General features: G+C 37.0%; 1 protein-coding gene across 1 annotated transcript; it reads right to left on the reverse strand.

Moving 5' to 3' along the window:
* Window positions 1-1,215: 1,215 nt before the first annotated feature.
* On the reverse strand, window positions 1,216-4,850 carry LOC111021186 (IQ domain-containing protein IQM2). Its single transcript, XM_022298051.2, has 9 exons — window positions 4,706-4,850; window positions 3,637-4,090; window positions 3,413-3,527; window positions 3,268-3,333; window positions 3,094-3,182; window positions 2,871-2,961; window positions 2,541-2,780; window positions 2,317-2,418; window positions 1,216-2,201 (listed from the first exon to the last, which is right to left on the reverse strand). Exons 2-9 carry the CDS (start codon window positions 4,062-4,064, stop codon window positions 1,503-1,505), a joined length of 1,830 nt encoding a protein of 609 aa, XP_022153743.1. The 5' UTR covers window positions 4,065-4,090; window positions 4,706-4,850; the 3' UTR covers window positions 1,216-1,502.
* Between the last annotated feature and the right edge of the window lie 13,374 nt (window positions 4,851-18,224).

The following is an 18,224-nucleotide window of genomic DNA, read 5'->3' on the forward strand; positions in this document are numbered from 1 at the left end:
GGTCTTTTTTTTTTTTTGAGTTTTTAAAATCTAATTAAATGCTGTGAAGGTTTTGAAAAAACCCTTTTTACTCTTCTAAAAATCATCCCAAATTCAGTGAATTTTGAGTGGGAGTAGTTTGACGATGGAAGCCATTTTTTAGGTTGAAAGTTGATGATATGGTGTCTGCCTCAAAAGAAGACGGCTTGTTTTCTTTTCATTAATATTATATTAACCATTTAAGCACGCCGGTTGCCGGTTGCCGGTTGCCGATCGCTGAGTTTAACTTTACCAACTCACTGACCTTAGGTCCTTAATCAACATCGTCAAAAGCCGCCTTCGCCCTTTTTTTCTACCTTCTTTTTTCGTTTTCGCTAAATATATATTTGCACTTTTTTTTTTCTTCAAGATTTTAATATTTTTTTTGTTATATCGTTTTCTTTAATGAAACTTAAAATTGGTTGATGGAAATTTTTTATCATATTGTATTTAGTGGGTTGGTATAAATTTTCAAATGAAATTGGTCCAACTAAAAGATAAATTTATAATTCCTCTCGATTTCTAAAAAGTTGATGGAAATTTTGACTATTTAAGTAAAACAGGAGACTAAATTTGGAAAGAAAAATCTAAATCTCAAGAAATTCAGTCTCTCTCTCTCTCTTTTTTTTTTCTTTCTTTAAAGAATTTTCCGCATCCCCTCCTATTTCTGTATAATATTTATTATTTCTTAACAGCTGTTGCAACTTGCAACTGAGCATGATGTCTTGTCCCACTGTTGCCCTATTCTTGAACTTTTATTTTATTCTCAACATCCCATAAGTTTCAATTCCAAATGTATAAAAGTTTTTGGATTTGGACTAATATAAAAAGGAGTGTTACGTTAAGTGACGAAGAAAAATGATGATTGTATAAAGAATTAGTGAAGTAGTTAGTTGCGTATCTCAAAGAGGGTGACTATTTTGACCTCTATTTTACCATTCCGTCATTGAACACTTACGTTAAACGAGTTCTTTCTATTCTATCACCAATCACACCAGTAATTTTGGAGTTACACTAACACAAATGATTAGACAGCTCATTCGAACAAGCTCAAGCAAGTTGCAGATTCAATGATCCTTCTCTGTTCGACATGACTTGGAATTTAATCCCTGATTTGATTATTCCAGTGGGGTTCACCTCTAGGCTGTTGATGATACAAGGCAATGCTGAATATAGAGAACAATACCAGAACAGCCATGAACTCAACGCTCTAGAACTTATGCTTTTTTCTTTATAAGAATAAAATGAAGAGGGAAATATGTGTGGTGTTTCCCTTTGTTACACACAAAAAAAAAAAAAGGAATAAATGGGTTAGTAAGAAAGAATCACCAAGAATTCCTAAATCCTCTTTTTGTATATACACAAAAGAATGAACATATAAGGAATCTATTGCCATTCTATATCTGCTCCATTCACTGATGTTCCTCTGAAAAAAACAAGAGGATCATGTCTAGGAATGGTCAGTCACCTTCTTATGTTTCCCGTTATCTGGCCATGAAAGCTGGTGGTGTTGCCGTTGCGGGGCTCAGCTCACAGGTGGCAGCATAAGGATAGCTGGGCAGCCATGAATGAGCTGAGCTTCTTGGTGATAAGCTTACTTGCTCCAACGCTCGTAGCTGAAGTTCCGATGGATAGTCTCGCACACAGCCTATGCGGGGACCTGCTCCGGTTGTCCATCTGCAGGACAACTGCTTCCCTAGTTGGTATGATTTGGGTTCCTTATGTGAATTTAACCTTCTAAGGATTGACTCCTTAGGAATGATCTTCACTTCAGTATTCCCTTGATCTTCATCATAAACGTTTGGCTTTCGAGAGAATGAATTCTCTGTATATTTGTAACTACCAACAGGGGATTCCAATAGAAAACCATTATTGCCATTGGTTCCCACATCTTGTTCTTCTCTCTCAAACATCTCGATCACTTCAGCCCTGTTTGGTATCTCAAGATTGGTCAATTTTTTACCAATGTTGCACGAACACTTTAAATCGGATAATGCAATGGAAGACTGTCTTTGCTCATCCAATGAATGTGGTTTTCTTTCAGTTGATTCTTCAGCATTGTTCTCTTCACTCTCAAAGCCGTTCAGCTTTTCGATGAAGTCCTCCTCTGATGAGTTGTTCCTAATGTGACGGCCACTCTTTTGGTTGTCCAGATAATCATCCTCCTCATCACTAGGACTTGTCTGAATGAAATGAAAAGAGAGATTTGTTAGGCCTTAATTCAAATAGTTTCAGCTTTAAAAAATGGGATCAAAAGGGGAAAACATGTGTGGCCTCTACATTTTTCAGGCAATATACCTTCACATCAGTAAGATCCACATTGTTCTCTCTAAGGAATGATATGAAGTCCTTAAAGTTTTCTTCAGTTGGTCGATAGTGTCCGCTATGAGGCCAAACAGCCTGTCAAAGAAGAGCAATAAATTGTTGATGTCAAAATCCTTTTGAAGGGTAAGCGATGGGTAATTGGATCAGAAGTTAGAGGGTTGAAAAAAATTTAGGATTTCATGTTGTAGACATGGTACCTTCAGAACACCATTGTCGACGACCAATCTCCCAGCAGCAGTTGTAGCTCCTCCAGCTAAGAAGCTCGAGTGCTGGAACGTACCTTTCTTCTTCTTTCCAACATACATGGTCTTCGACGTGCTTAGGACGAAAATCCATTTTGTATTTCTAGTTTCTTCAGTTGTGTGGACGAGTTTCCCTGATTGTTTGTACACAAGTTTCCCATCTTCCACAATAACTTCATATGCAAGCCTTTCCATCTAAAATAAATAAGAGACTAATTAAGTTCGATATGCTATAGTTTAGAATAAGAAAATGAAGGACGATTGGATCAAGAAGTATCTGCTTACAGGACCCAAATACTTGATGCACTGTTGTTGGAGTTTCGATCGCGGGCATTTTTCCACCAGATTTACTTCCTTCCCTTCTCCTATATCCAACCTGAATCCAAAACAGAAGATTTTATTTGAGTCCAGGGTCTACACGACATTTCCAAATTCTGTGAAAGAAGGAAAAGAATACAGGAAAAGGAATAATAAACTAATATATTGTGTTGCAAGAAGGAAATATTACCAGTAGAAGAAGGGTTCTCTACTCTGACTTTGAAGCCATTTCATGTAATAAAAATGTAAGTTGTGGCCATATCGGTGCCGTGGATCAATCTGTATACATAAGTAATAAATCCTTACATCAGCACACAAGGAAATTCATATATTGAAAATACTTGGTTAAGGAAAATCTACTTACAGCCTCGAGCCAATGTTGCAAAGAAAGCTTTCGAGCTTTAGAATTCTTGGATAAGCCTTTTCCAACCTGTAATGACAAAGACTGATTAAATTTCTGAAACAAAAATATGATCAAAGAGGCATTTTGGGAATCCCTTTATATTCACCTTAGCCGCTCTAGTTCTTGCTCTCGACCAGCGCGAAATAGCAGATTCACGTTTGTCCATGTCGAAGAATGATATAGAACTTCGCTTGAGTTCAGCATAGTCTAATAGTTTCCACCTACAAACATTGCTAGTTTAATAAATAATGAAATAAGACAAAGATAACCCGAACAAAAAAGTGCAGCGTGATTATCATTTCTTACAAAATTAAAAGGAAAGAGCAGTACCAGCTTTGTTCAACAAGAACTGCACAATCCGCTAGCTTTCTTCTGGTGCGGAAGCTTTTATACACTTTCTGCAATTTTAGAGCAGCAGCATGCTTGGGATTGGTTGGATCCAGAACTGGTAGGTTTCGAAATCTTCCCAGATCATTATATAAACTTAGAGATTGATTATCAAACTCTTCACTCTTTGGGCTGATCGATGCCACACCCATGTCATTTCCTGTTTCTAATGAACGAGTCTCCAATGAGGACAGGTTCTCCAAATCTCGTCCTTCGATTACTTTTGGTTCTGAATCTCTGCTTGTGAAACTAACAGACCGCATTGAAGTTTTTTCTTCATCTCCAAAACTTATGGATTTTATCAAAATGGATTCTAAATTGTTTCCCAAATCTATATACTCTGCAAATGGACAGGAGCTAGATATACCCATATGGCATAATAAGATCCTTTAGTAATCTGTAAGAACAAGATGATGAATCAAAAGGGAGGACTAAAAAATGGCATTAGCACTAGCAAGTTAAAAATTATCACTGCAGGTAATTTATAATAGTCAATACAAATGACAAAGTGTCCTGTTCAAAGAAAGTGGCTCCAGTTCATCACATAAAGCGAAACAGATCCAGATATAACAGAGTTCAATGCTACTGCAGTACGACCATGGATCTGCCAAACCAAACAGTATAAAGCATCTCTCTCTCTCTCTCTCTCTCTCTCATTTTTTTTATTCCCTTGAGCCGCCGCCGCCGCCGCCGGCGGCACCCCCCACGGCCGCCCGTGTTAAGCCAAGCCATCATGGATGGCAGCCCCAAATCCCATTTCACTGAAACATCGATTCCTAAAACCTCAGTACGAAAACTAAAACCAGCACAAATTGAAATCTCTCTCCCAAAACATAATTGCAGGAGGACTGAAAAACACTGAGCAGACCACCATTTTCACAATCAATACAAGAAACAGACAGAGAACACCCATTCCACGAACGAATACGAATACAATCAAATTGAACGACAGAAACAGAGAGGAAAGTGAAATAATCGATTTCAGAAAGTAGCAGTAATGTACATGACCAACCTTGGAAACGAAAACGATGATGAAATGGAGGGGTTTCCGGGTTGGGATTTTGTTCCTATTTTGTGGGGTTTGATTGAAAAAAGTTGTGAGAAACTTTGAATCGGGCAATTACAGAGATGGTAGTAAAAGGAAGTGGGTTCTGAAATGCCAATAATTCTCTACTTTTGGGGTTTATATAGGACTGCGTACACCAACCGAATTTTTTAAACTTTTTTTCTAGCGAGAGTTTTCCAATTCCAACCATGTGTACTTTGACTTCCTACTTTTTTTTTTCTTTTTTCTTTTTTAAACCAAAAAAAAAAGTGTAAATTGATGGAAATCTTCGCTCTCTTTTTTACATCTACATTTTCATGGGAAACAGCCAAACAAGTCATTATTATATATATCCACCACTCAGAAAACACAATGTCGTTACTATATTATATTTATATCCACAGAGATCGGGAGCAAAAAATTTTAAATCTTGTCCTTTTCATTACTTTAATTTCCCTCCAGTCGATATTTTGCATATAAGTTCGAATTTTCCATCCATACTTGTTTCCAAAAGAAAAAAAAAACACCATATATTTCAACTTAAAGCATTTCTTTTCGAATTACAGATGAAATTTTATTATTTTTGGGTGGAACCAAATAAGAGAGCAGAAGACGATTGCCTTTTAATCTATAATATATAATAAAATTTTAATTGAAATACTACCTACACTTTTAAATTGGTAATCATTTAGTCTTTAAACTATAATATATAACAATTTAGTTTATATAGTTTAAAGTTTGTAACGATTTAGTTCTAATCGTAGTTTTTTTTTTAAACTTTCTAGCTCGATAACCCATGAGGACCAAATGTTTTATAAATTACGATAAAAGTCAATATTTAATTTTGATGAGATTTTATTAGAGTAAAAATTAAATGGTTAGTTGATCAACTAAATAGTAATTACTTCATATTTAAAGTAGGAGGAGTAAATGTATTCTTAAACCTATTTTATTTAAGATTTTATAGTTGAAAAGGTTAGATTTGAAAATAAAATATAAATTATTAATGTAATTAGATTGGTAGCGTGTTGGTGAAGTTAAAGAATTAAGAAGAACTTTAACGGGAAAGAAAAGAAAAACTTCTTGACAGTTTCAAAATTCTCCGGAAGGTCGTTTTCATTTCCACAGTAGAAGGTTTAATTATTATTATTATTATTTTTTGAGATTGGACTGCTTCGTAAAGCAGGATCGCCACTGCTTATGTCACTCTCGGAAAATTCTGCAAAATTGTGTTTCCTTTTACGTGGTAAAACCAAACCAAAGTAGCTTCATTCCCAAGTTTGCTTGTCATTTTCCTTAAAATTTCAATTAAATATAACACTCAAAATCTTTGGTTTGCATTAAATAAAGTCAAATGGAGTGATGTATTTGCAGAGCTGGAGGTTTTGGATGGATATGCCTCTCTCTTTTAGGTTTGCTTACCCTTTTTTCCATCTCTATTTCTCTCCTAATTTTTTCATCAACCAAAATCTGGGTCGATTCCCATTTTAGATATTGAATTGGATATGCGTTCGAACTTTGTTAATTAAGATTTTCATTGTTCTCCAACTATATTATAAACTTTTGTGGGGTCCCTTCTTCTACGTGATATCCTTAATAAGATTGATACATATCAACTATCAAGTTTTTAAATTTTTGCCAAAATTTATTATTAATACCGTGTTAGAATTAGATTTATATTCATTTAATTAATTGATTTTGTAAGATTTTGTAGATGAGCCAATTGATTCTTTGAGAATATATATTAGTTTTTGAGATCTTCTTATTGAGCCCTCCATTTACATGCATGTCTAGATTGTTCTCTACTAGGAGGGAAAAAAAAGGTTTAATTTGTAAATATTGAATTAAAAACGAAAAGAAAACACAAAGGATAGTCTCATAAAAAATTATCATCTAAAGTTTGATCTCAAAATGCCAACAAATTAAAATAATAAAAAGAAGTGCTCATGCTGGCATGCATGCATTTTAATATGTAACTTGTATGTATTATCTGTCACGCTACCTTCCTATATATATGTCCCTGTTAATGTGTAAATTAAAGAGGCTGTGCATCAACGTCCACGTGGCTCCATCTTATCCATATGATATATATATTCATACAAAACAAATTTAATTAATATACTTCTTATTAAGCATTGAAATGTCCCACATCATCAATAGTAGTTCTATTATTGCATGTTGAGACAGTGTTTTACATTACTAACTAAAAAATACTCAAAACTTTTCAAAAGAAAGAAAAAAAAGTACTCTAAAAGAACATCTTAGAAAAACATTGTGACCATTTTTTTTTTATTTTTAAGAATAATGGAACTATTTACCTCGATCGAAATACTAATTTAATTATTCGAATGTGTTGAGCCCAATAGACCACTAGTGCGAGTTCTCTTCACAGGTCTCCTTAGAATTTGACACCGGTGCTGGATCACGTATCAACGACACTCAAAAGCTATTTTCAAATATAATTGAAGAAATAAAAAGTAGTAAACTGTTTGGGATTTTGGAATGAAAATGAATGATAGAGTGCAAGTGTACACCCGTCACAAGTAGTAAAACGGAATAAGTATTCCAAGTATCGATCCTCAAAGACAAATGAAGGTTTTTTATTTTTTTATTTTATAAAAATGATGTTGATCGGTGACTTTGCAATTGAATTCGGTGTAACAAATATCAAGGATAATGTTGATTTTGGTATTTTAAGACTCAATGCAATAAACCCGGCCCAGTTACTTCAAATTAGCTAAAAATACAATAACTTTTTCCAACCAAGCACCAAACGCCTCTCATAAATTTTCTTCGGTTTTGCTTCGTCATTTTCTTATGTCTAAGTGACTTTGAAGGTATAAGTTCATCTCTAATATGTCTATTAGAAAATTGAACTTAATTTAATAAAAACCAACCGTAACCTTAGGTCGAGGTCCTATGCCTAGGCTAGCTACTCGAGCGAAACCTTTATGTCTAAAGTATTTCTCTTTAAAGTTAAATCATCAAAGTTGTGAAAATGTATCAACCTTTCAGTATTGATGCTTGGTTAAAATATTAATTGGCCAAATCAAGTTTTAACTCTTATAAAACAACTTTAAGTGATAAAAGAAGAGACAAACATTTTATGCCTTGTTGGATTTTAAAAATTTTAGCTAACTACCCATAACCAGGGTTGGGAAAATAAATTTAGTTCATAACTTTAGAGTAAAAACAGAATTTAACATTGATGAAAATAAGAGACATGATTAAAAGATGAATAGAATTTAAACAAGCTGGAAATGATGGAGTTGTAACCCGAATGACCCTAACCCGTTCTCTTTCAAGATTTGGGAGCAATATTCGGTGGATTCCACAAGAGAGAGATGAATATCAAAGAACTTGCTGGAATTTTAATTGTATAAAATCAAACTTACAATTGATGAATAACAAGCTGGAAAATAAAAGATGAAGTTCAAATAAGCAAAGTTTAAAACAATAACAACTCAAAACTTAAAAGGGAAACGTAAATAAGTTGAGAGTAAAATGTCTAAAGCTGAAATGATCACTTGAGAATGATGATTGAAGTGGGGGAGCTGTTGAGTTTATAAGAACTTTAAGGCGGTTAGGAAACACCGTTTGTTGTTGAATTAGCAAACATCAATGTATATAAGACACGTGGAGGGGCTTGGGGAAGCTTCAAAACACACCAAAACTTACATTTTACATTAAGGGCAATCTCGGGATTAGGGAAGGCGCTAGACACCTAGCTTTGTATTTTTCTGCACAAAATTGTAATTTCCGTCAAAAATCAACTCTAAATAATGTCAAAACGTCCTATATGCATGTATAACCTAAAATAACTCCAAATGAAAGGTTTTGGACGATATAATAAGCTTAAAATACGATTTCTGAATGTAAAACGTTAAAAAACAGCACCAATTTAACTGTTTTGAAATAAATTCTCAAATGACAATATATTAACACATCAGCTTTTCATTCGTTTAATAATTCTCAAGTCTGATAACTATAAATAATTAAAAAAAAAAAAAAAGTTCCATCTCGTTGACAAAAATCAGTAATATGTCTAAACCCGTCTACCACCGATGTAAATAAATCAACGGCATTGTTATCCAGTTGGCTGGTCTAATTTTGATTTCGTTTCCGGTATGCAAATTAGTTAGTTTTGCATTTTAATTTATACCAACTTGATTTGGTTAAAATGTCAACTTTTTCCTTAAAATTTAAAATGCAATTAGCTTTACCAACCTAGCTACTTAGGTTGTATTTAAATAATTAACCTTAACCATACTGAGAGGTGTGACATGGAACTTTGTGCTATGGAAATATTTAAATGAAGTGTAGAAAAAATGACATTTCTATTTTTTGTTTTTGATGAGTTAATTATTAAGAAAATGTTTCTTATAAATGAACCATACGGATCTCCCACATTTCATGTTTAATAATGCCTGCATGCCTCTTGAGGATCTCTTATTCAAATTAATGAACTGTAAAAATAATAATATTTTTAATCAACCTAATTAAAATATGGTTAGATCTCCCTTTTTGTTTTATTTTCTAATTTTGACAACTGTATGTCATTTATGTCCATCATTATATTGTCTTCACAAAAAAGTCAAACCCATTTAATTTCTAAATATTTTTCATTATTGGGCAGTCCCAAATCATTTCTTTATTATTAGTATCATTGTACAAATTATTGCCACTCATTATTCTAATATTTTTAATGCTACCTTATATTTTATTTCATCCACTGTGAGAACTTGTTCCCCTTCAGATTTTCTGTACCATCAAATATCTAGCTAGTATGCTGTTAATTTATAGACTTCCATAAAATAATGTATATTTTAGGGTAAACTTTCATGAATAATGATAATTATAGCCATTATTATGTAAAATTTGTATATTAATTCAAGATTTATGATACAAATTCACATAGTACTGCACAAATTAAAGTAAAATTTTAGTGGGAGGGACGAAAGTATGCTTTAACCTATCAAATATTTGAAAGTAGAAAAATAAAATATGATAAATTTATAAATTTAAAGACCACCAATAAAATTAGAAAATGATTTAATTATTAAATTAATTGATTTAATTAAATTTTTATATTACACCATTTTTAGTACTACAAGTCCACAATTCAAATACCTAAATTAGACATTGATAAAAAAATCAAACTTACCTAAATTTAGAGACTATCAATAAGATTTTTTTAAGTAAGGAGTGAGGGATCGAACTCATAACGACCGAGTTAGGTTCGCTTTGACGATACTATCAATATAATTTAGAATGATTTAATTATTTAATTTATGCAATAAGTTGCGTTTTTTATTACACTATTTTTTAGTACTACAATTTAAATATTAGGGAGAGATTCAAGAATCAAACTAATTACGACTTTGAAGAGGTAATTAATCAGTCAATAGACTTGAATAGTTCAAATTTGTCATCTTTTACTTATAAAGATAAAATTATTTGTTGGAGGTAATTTATCGACACGTCAACATCATGAATCAATAATCGACGAGATGAGAAGGCAATTTATTGAACATGATTCTACAGAGTTAAATTTCTTCAACTCGGTGTCTCGCACCCGAGCTACCGCACCTTATACATTTCAGTCGACCTACAATAGCTAGGTATGAGTATCGAGAGCCTACCTCTATAAATATAGTGTCACACCTCTCATAAAAATTACACGAAATATATTCTCTCTCGAATATAGATCGGACTGTGTACTAACTAGAGCATCAGGATACTAACCCTGTTTTGCAGGTCATGAGTACTTCGGTGTAACTAGTCTGACTTTCGTTGATCCAAACTGGACCGTTTTCACGATTAAATATTATTGTTGGACTTTATAAAATGAGACATTGATGTTGGAGGGTTGGAGTTATGTTTACACTAGTAAAATATTGTATTCTAGAAAATATAGGAAGTTTGATGTATGATAATTAATTAAAATGATAGTGGATCGGATCTTTTATAATTAATAGCAATTAATTATCTTAGTTAACTGTGAAATGTGAAATGATTGGAAGTGGAGAAGGGAGGGGGGACTCGAAGCCGACAATTCGTTACCAATACAAGTAGTGTCGTTTCAGATCTGCATGCAAAATAATACAATTTTATTTATAAAAAATAAAATAATGATTCCGATGCAAGCGTGGCGTGGGTACTCTGCATTGTACGAACTGGTTGACATCCACCTGGCGAGAATTTACTCGTCCACGTGATGCTGTCTATTGCAAATAATACACCTAATTTTCACACAACCAAATCCCATGCCTGCCGCCGGGTTTCACCTTTTTTCTTCCTTTTTTTCTTTTTATTTTCTGGTGGGAAGTGATAGGTTCACCAACCCCTTTCCGTCACAGACCAATTACTGCCTGTACCTGTTCGAGACTGAAAAGCGTTATCGTATCCGTGGATAACGCGTTTATGTCAGCACCGACGCCACGCTGCCTCGTTCGTACGTGATGGTACGCGCCTCGGCGCGTGTGGGTCATAGAGAACAGTACGTGTAAAGTTTGAAGGAAAACGTCAACATTCTTGTTTTACTGGTGTGAAGTCAGCGACACATCTTGGGTTGACGGTTGCTGTATTATTGCACTCCATAGTCCACACTTGGAAAATTTCCCTTTACGACAAACTTTAAATATACATTATTTTGTACTAATTACAAACCTAATTCATTCACAAATTTAGCTCAGCCGTATTGATGTCTATTTCAAACCATAAAATTTTAGGTTAAATTCCCACTCCACCTTGTTGTGTGTGTATATATATATATATAGTAGTGATTATCATTTTACTAAAAGAAAATTTAAATTGTAATAATTAAATCCTAAACCTTTTATAAATAAAAATATTAGACCTCTAAATTTTCTTCTCAAATCTTCACAAGTGAGAAAATTACATTCAAAGATGAGGAATATGGAGAGTGAAAAGAAATAGTAGAAATATGAGAGATAAAAATAGTAAACATTTAGGAATTTAATTTTTACAATCTTTTCAATTATACAAGTTTAAGGATTTAATTTTTGTTGTTCAAAAGTTTAAGGGTTTAAATTTTTTTATTAAAGAAAGTTATGGTTTAATTTGTGCAAAATTCAAACCAAGAAATATGTAATTTAACGAGAAATAAATAGTTTTGGGAATTCAAAAAATTAATGGTCACCGAGAAATACAAGTTTATACAAACGGTGGCGGAAGCCGGGGGATCGGCATGACCGTCCATTGTGTGCTCCCCTAAAATGAGATGGACGGTGGTGGTTGAAGGCCATAATTTAGTATTGGGGTTTGGTTGGGTGCACTAAAGGTGCATGGACCACGATGCAACTGCATCACAATTTCCAGCATACTCAGATATTGACTTCACGATATTACGTTGGTATAAAAGATTTGAATTCACCCTCTCTTAACCGAAAATAGATATCTTAACTAGTCGAATTATGCTTAGATTGATGAGATTTTAATTTTGATATTTTGATATTTTAAGCGGGAGTTGTGTGGTTGTGTTCAAATTAGAAGGTGCTAATTTATGTAAGAGAAAATTGTCGATGTTATAATTATTACCCATTTAAAGATGTTTTCCGTATTTATTAAGCCGTCTCTAATAAAGTTATAATGACCTATATTGGCTAAAAAAAATAGAAGATTTATGGTATATTAGTAAATACAACCTCTCCTATTTGTAACATTTAGTGACCTAATTAACAATATAAAAATTGACTTATTCAATATCACAACTAATAAAATACAAGAGTGCGATTAGTTTGTTAATATGAAAGCAAAGGTCATAAAATAATGGGCTCAATAAGAACATAGTTGTATTTCATATTTTATTTCATATTTTCGAATGTGTGTTTGATAGCATATTTAAAAAATTGAATATCAATCAGAAATTGTTGAATGTGTTCAGTAATATATTTATAAACTAGTGGTATATTTATAAACTAGTGGTGGGTTATCAATGGAAAATACTATTAATTTATTTATTAACAATTTAACATATATGTCATAAATTTTGCATAATTATTATTTTACATGTTTTAATTTTAACAAAAACTAAAATATATTTATAATATTATATTTATTAAATGTTTTATGTAATTCTACATTTTTAAGTTTAAAATTTAAATTTAAAAATGATGTAAGTTATTTTCAGAATTTTCACTGGACATCATAGAATCGAAAAGAATAGAATCCTATTTTACCAAAACAACTTCCCAAGACAAGAGGGCATGAGGACGGTGTGTATACTTAAATATAAGGGCATAAAAGTCAAAAGACGGTCAACTCCCGGAGGAAAAAAACTTCTACAAGGCCACATAGAATTCTGCCACCTACACATCTGTCTGAGAGTCAAGAGGCAGAAAATTGGATGATGCCTAATCTACAAGGGTAAAATTGAAAATATTGTGGTAGTAATCAAAAATACCAAAATACCCCTGTTGGTGGAACTTGCTTGACAAGTTCAACGTTAATAAAAGTCACAGCTTGCGAAGCACGAACAAGAGTCAAAGGTCAAAACTCAAAAGTTATTTAATACAGATACTCGTGACCGTGAGGGTGCGACGGGAGACAAAAAGTGCAAATATTGGCAGCAAATTCTTGCCCATTTAAAAAGTAATTAAGGACATATATAATTAGGAAAGTCACATCCCATTTTGTACATTTTTTTTTTCTTGGGTAACATATGTTTGATAAATTAGAGGTGAATTAAATTACGAAAGTATAATTGAATACCTTTTAGACGTAAGGCAAGAATTTATGTCAAAGACAAGGTAAGAGGTGAGAACAAAATAGGCTAAGCATATTTTTTAGGGTTTTCTCAATTTGTTTCTTAATTAAAAAAGAAACATCAATTGTGTCCTTACTCTATTTAAATTATTAATGAAGTCCACATTTCTAAAAGTATGTTAAATTTTGTCCAAGAATTCTAACTTTTTGATAAGGTGTTGGATTTTGTTGATGGACGAGTTGAATTTCATGCACTGAATAACATATTTGATGTGTTTAAATATACTAACAAAACAATAATTTAATTTAAGACATGTAACTTTTTTTAACACAAAATTTTAACAACTTTTTGTATGGAAGGATCTAATTAGTTTTTTTTCCTACATTACAAGTAAAATTGAAAATTTTAAAATATTAAGAATCAATTCGAGAATTATTTAAAATCTTTGTCATTATTTGACATATTTAGCAAAAAAAGAAAAGAGAGAACAAATTTTGGTGTGGCTTATATTATTGAATGACTACGTAAAGAAGCTGGAGGATTTTGTTTCTTTGATTCCATCTTCAACTAAGTGTAGGTTAGAGCTTCATTTGGTTGGCTGTTCTTGGGTCGTTGAACTTGTCATTTTTTTTGTTTTGCTTTTTTCTTTTATATTACATAAGCAATTTTCCTTTTCATTTATTATTGAAAATTTGATTCTTGTTCAAAAATTAAAAAAATAGATAAAGATAAAATGTCATAATCTATGAAATAGATTTGATAGGTTGTTATGAAAAATGGGTATGCTCTATCAACACGTGCTACTTTATTTTGTAATTTATTTGATACAAGACATGATTGTTTATGCAAGGATATGCACAACAGTGTATTTCAGATTGCAGCTCGAACTCGGCCTCCGGACCGATCTGAATGCTTGGGCGGACCTGCACAAAAAAGGTGAGCACTCCGACGATCAAGTCAGTATAGGTCGGATTCCCAGTTTAGTTCGAGGTCAGAAATCATCATACATGATCGTGGAGTGAGGTCCTCTACTTATGGGTGGTAGTCCCGCTAATCTCGCGACGGTTACACTCGGTAATCTCGGGACCGTCAGTTACACCCGATAATCACGCCGCTGACAGTAGCTCACCTCGGCCCCCACCGAGCTTCCCGGTAGATCGGACCTCGGCCAGGTTCACCTCGGCTCTCATACTTAGCATCTGTCAACGCTAGTGGTGGTGATCTCGGCGGCCTGAGCTGGGCATGACTCATGAGTCATCTTGGAGCACCAATAGGGGTCCTCCACGAACTTCTTGTCATCCTGGCTGAGGGTCGGCCAATAGTATCCTTGTCGGATCACTTTGGCTGACACCGACCGGGCGCCTGAGTGATTGCCGCACACTCCTTCGTGGATTTCTCTGAGGATGTATAGGCCCTCTTCAGGGGTTAGGCATTTCAATAGACGTAGGGAAAAGCCGCGTCGGTACAATGCCCCACCTCGGACCACGAACCGAGCTGCTTGCCTTGCCAACTTTCTGCGCTCCTTGGGGTCTTATGGTGAATTGCCCCTAATGAAGTCCACAATCGGGTCCATCCATGAGGGCTCTGGAGCGTCGATCTCCATCAGATCTGGCTCCGAGATCGAGGGATTATCTAAGATCTCGACGGGGACCGACCTGGCCAGGTCGGTCTCGTACGCTGATGCTAACTTGGCCAAGGCGTCGGCATTAGAATTTTCTGCTCGGGGAACCCGGCTTACTTCGTAAGTTCGAAACTGGGCGAGGTACGATCTGACCTTGCCCAAATACTTCTCCATTCGGGAGTCTTTGGCTTGGTACTCTTCCTTGATCTGGCTCACAACCAGTTGGGAGTCGCTGAAGACCTTAACACAAGAGGCCCCCAATGCTCTAGCGATTTGCAGACCGATAATAAATGCTTCATACTCAGCCTCGTTGTTAGAAGTCTGGAAGCCGAACCTCAAGGCATACTCAAATTGTTCGCCTCCTGGTCCGAGCAAGAGGACCCCGGCCCCGCACCCATTCTCATAAGAGGATCCGTCGACATAGATTGTCCACGGTAGGTCGGACTCGCCAGGCTCGGAAGGTGGTGTGAGCTCGGCTATGAAGTCTGCCACTGCTTGCCCTTTCAACGCAGTTTTAGGTTCGAACTGGATGTCGTACTCACTTAGCTCCATTACCCACTTCATCAGGCGTCCAGAAGCTTCTGGCTTATGGAAGATGTTTTTTAGGGGCAAGTTAGTGAGCACCACCACATAATGGGCTTGGAAGTACGGTCTAAGCCGTCGGGCCGAGGTGACTAAAGCGAGAGCCAACTTTTCCATCCGAGGGTATCTAGCCTCGGCTTCGGTCGTAGCCTTGCTTGTGTAGTAGACCGGGTTTTGCCGCGCTTCCCTTGCCTGATTAGGGCCGAGCTGACGGCACTGTCAGACACTGCTAAGTACAATTGGAGCTTGTCCCCTGGCAGGGGCTTGGCGAGCAAAGGTGCCGAACAGAGGTAGCTCTTCAATTGCTGAAATGCTTGTTCGCACTTTGCTGTCCATTCAAACGACCCTTTCTTTCGTAGGACTTTGAAGAAAGGGAGGCACTTATCTGTCGATCTTGAAACAAACCGGTTCAGAGCTGCAACCTTGACATTGAGGCACTAAAGCTGTTTCAGCGTTTTGGGTGCCTCCATCTCGAGCACGGCTTTAATCTTTTCGGGGTTGGCCTCGATCTCCCGGTGGTTCACCATAAAGCCAAGGAATTTCCCCGAAGAGACTCCAAAGGCACATTTAGCTGGGTTGAGCTTCATTTGATATGTCCTTAGAACCTCAAAGGCTTCGGTCAGATCGGAAAGATGCGACTTAGACCGCTTGCTCTTGACGAGCATGTCGTCCACATACACTTCCATATTCCGGCCGATCTGCTTGGCGAACATTTTGTTCACCATTCTCTGGTAGGTCGCTCCTGCGTTCTTTAAATCGAAGGGCATGACCTTGTAACAGTACAGACCTTGGTCTGTTATGAATGCGGTATGATCTTGATCTGGGACATGCATCTTGATTTGGTTGTACCCAGAGTAGGCGTCCATGAAGGTGAGCAGTTCGTGCCCGGCTGTTCTCCTCGGACCGTGCCCACGCCATTGGGGGTGGAATACTTTAAAACTTGATGAAGTGTCGAGGGAATGGCCCGAAATGAGTGGATGATGGGTCTCCCAAAGATGGCGTTATAGGCCGATCTACCGTCAAGTCGATGCAACCCTCTGGGATGACCAAGCGTGACCGGCAAGTCGATGCAACCCTCTGGGATGACCGATTCTCCAGAGAACCCAACCAGCGGTGTCGGGCTTTTCTTCAATTGCGACCTCGTCCATCCCAGGGCGAGGTAGGTCGGTAAGGACAGGATGTTAGCAGATGCGCCTCCCTCTACTAGCACCCTCCTGACCACCACATGATCAGTCAAGGGAGCGATCACAAGTGCATCATTGTGGGGCAGGTGGACCTCCTTCAAGTCTGCACCGTCGAAGGTGATTGAGCAGGTCGGCCTCTGCTCCCTGATGATGCACACCTCGCGTCTGGCTGCACGAGCTAACTCCTTTCTTTTATGTCCGGACTGACCCCCGCTTGGCCCTCCGAAAATGGTATTGATGACCGCAGGTCGGTCAGTGCGCCGGGGCGGCGTCCTCGAACGCTTCCGCTCTTCCTTTTTCTCTACCGAGCTGGTCCTGGGCTTTCCCACAAATTTCTTGAAGTAGCCATCTTGAATTAGATCCTCAATTTGGCGCTTCAACTCCCAGCAGTTCGACGTGTTATGGCCGTGCTCCCGATGGAAGCGGCAATACTTGTCATTGCGGCGCCTCTCCGGGGCTCCCCGAAGCTTCTCAGGACGTTTGAGTAGTTTTTCCATTCCAGACTCCTCGATGTTCGTTAGGATCTCGGAAATTGGAATCGTGGTCGGGGTGAAGCGTTCGTAAGGTCGGCTCCTGGTAGGTTCGTTCTCCGCCCTCCGATACTCAGCTCGGCCGCTGGAAAAGGATCCCTTGTCCTTGGACTTGGGATCTGCCTTTTCTATATCTTTTCCACTTCTTCCCCGGCCGATCTTTCGTTCTGGTCGGCCGGTTTTGGTTCGGAGGAGCTCCTGTCCATCGATGACTTTCTTCGCCTTCTGAAGCACTTCGGCGAAGGTGGCCGGGGCCTCCTCTCCAAGCTTCACCGTGAGGGCTTCGTCGGCTAGACCGGTGAGAAAATAGCACATGGCCGAGTCATCAGAGCAGTGTGCGACCTTCAATTGCTCCTCCTGGATCCTGGTGACATATTCTCGCAGCGTCTCACCCTCCTTCTGTCTGATGGTGGCGAGATGGGTCGCTGTCTTTTTGTCATAATGCCGAGAAGAGAACTGGGCGAGGAACTCCCTTCTCAACTGAGAGTAGGTCGAGATCGACCTGGCTGGCAGTCTCCGATACCACAATCGCGCGCTACCAGTAAGCGCGATCTGAAAGGCGCGGCATTTGATTGCGTCTGATGCCGCTTGGAAATCCATGAGGCCCTCAAAGACCTCAACATAATCCTTAGGGTCCTTTGACCCATCATAAGGTTTCACGGTAGGAGCCTTGAACTTCGGAGGGATCGGTGCTTCCAAAACGTCCGAGGTGAATGGCGATTCTCCCAAGTCGCCATCGTTCAGTGGACCTTCTTTTTGCTCACATTTGGCCTTTAAGGCCTCAACCTGAGCATCGAGCTTGCCCCTCAGCTGGTCGACCTCCTCCCTTGTGATCATCCCT

This window comes from Momordica charantia (genome assembly GCF_013281855.1).
Source record: "Momordica charantia cultivar OHB3-1 chromosome 2 unlocalized genomic scaffold, Mcharantia_2.0 BLBB01000002.1, whole genome shotgun sequence".
NCBI lineage: Eukaryota > Viridiplantae > Streptophyta > Magnoliopsida > Cucurbitales > Cucurbitaceae > Momordica > Momordica charantia.

Bases quoted from the DNA above. Each gene is read 5' to 3' on its own strand.
- LOC111021186 (XM_022298051.2), bottom strand. From the start codon at position 4,064: ATGGGTATATCTAGCTCCTGTCCATTTGCAGAGTATATAGATTTGGGA. The intron at 2,962-3,093 runs GTAATATTTCCT...TTTTGGATTCAG, and splicing joins AGAGAACCCTTCTTCTACTG to GTTGGATATAGGAGAAGGGA. The intron at 2,419-2,540 runs GTACCATGTCTA...CTTCTTTGACAG, and splicing joins TCGACAATGGTGTTCTGAAG to GCTGTTTGGCCTCATAGCGG.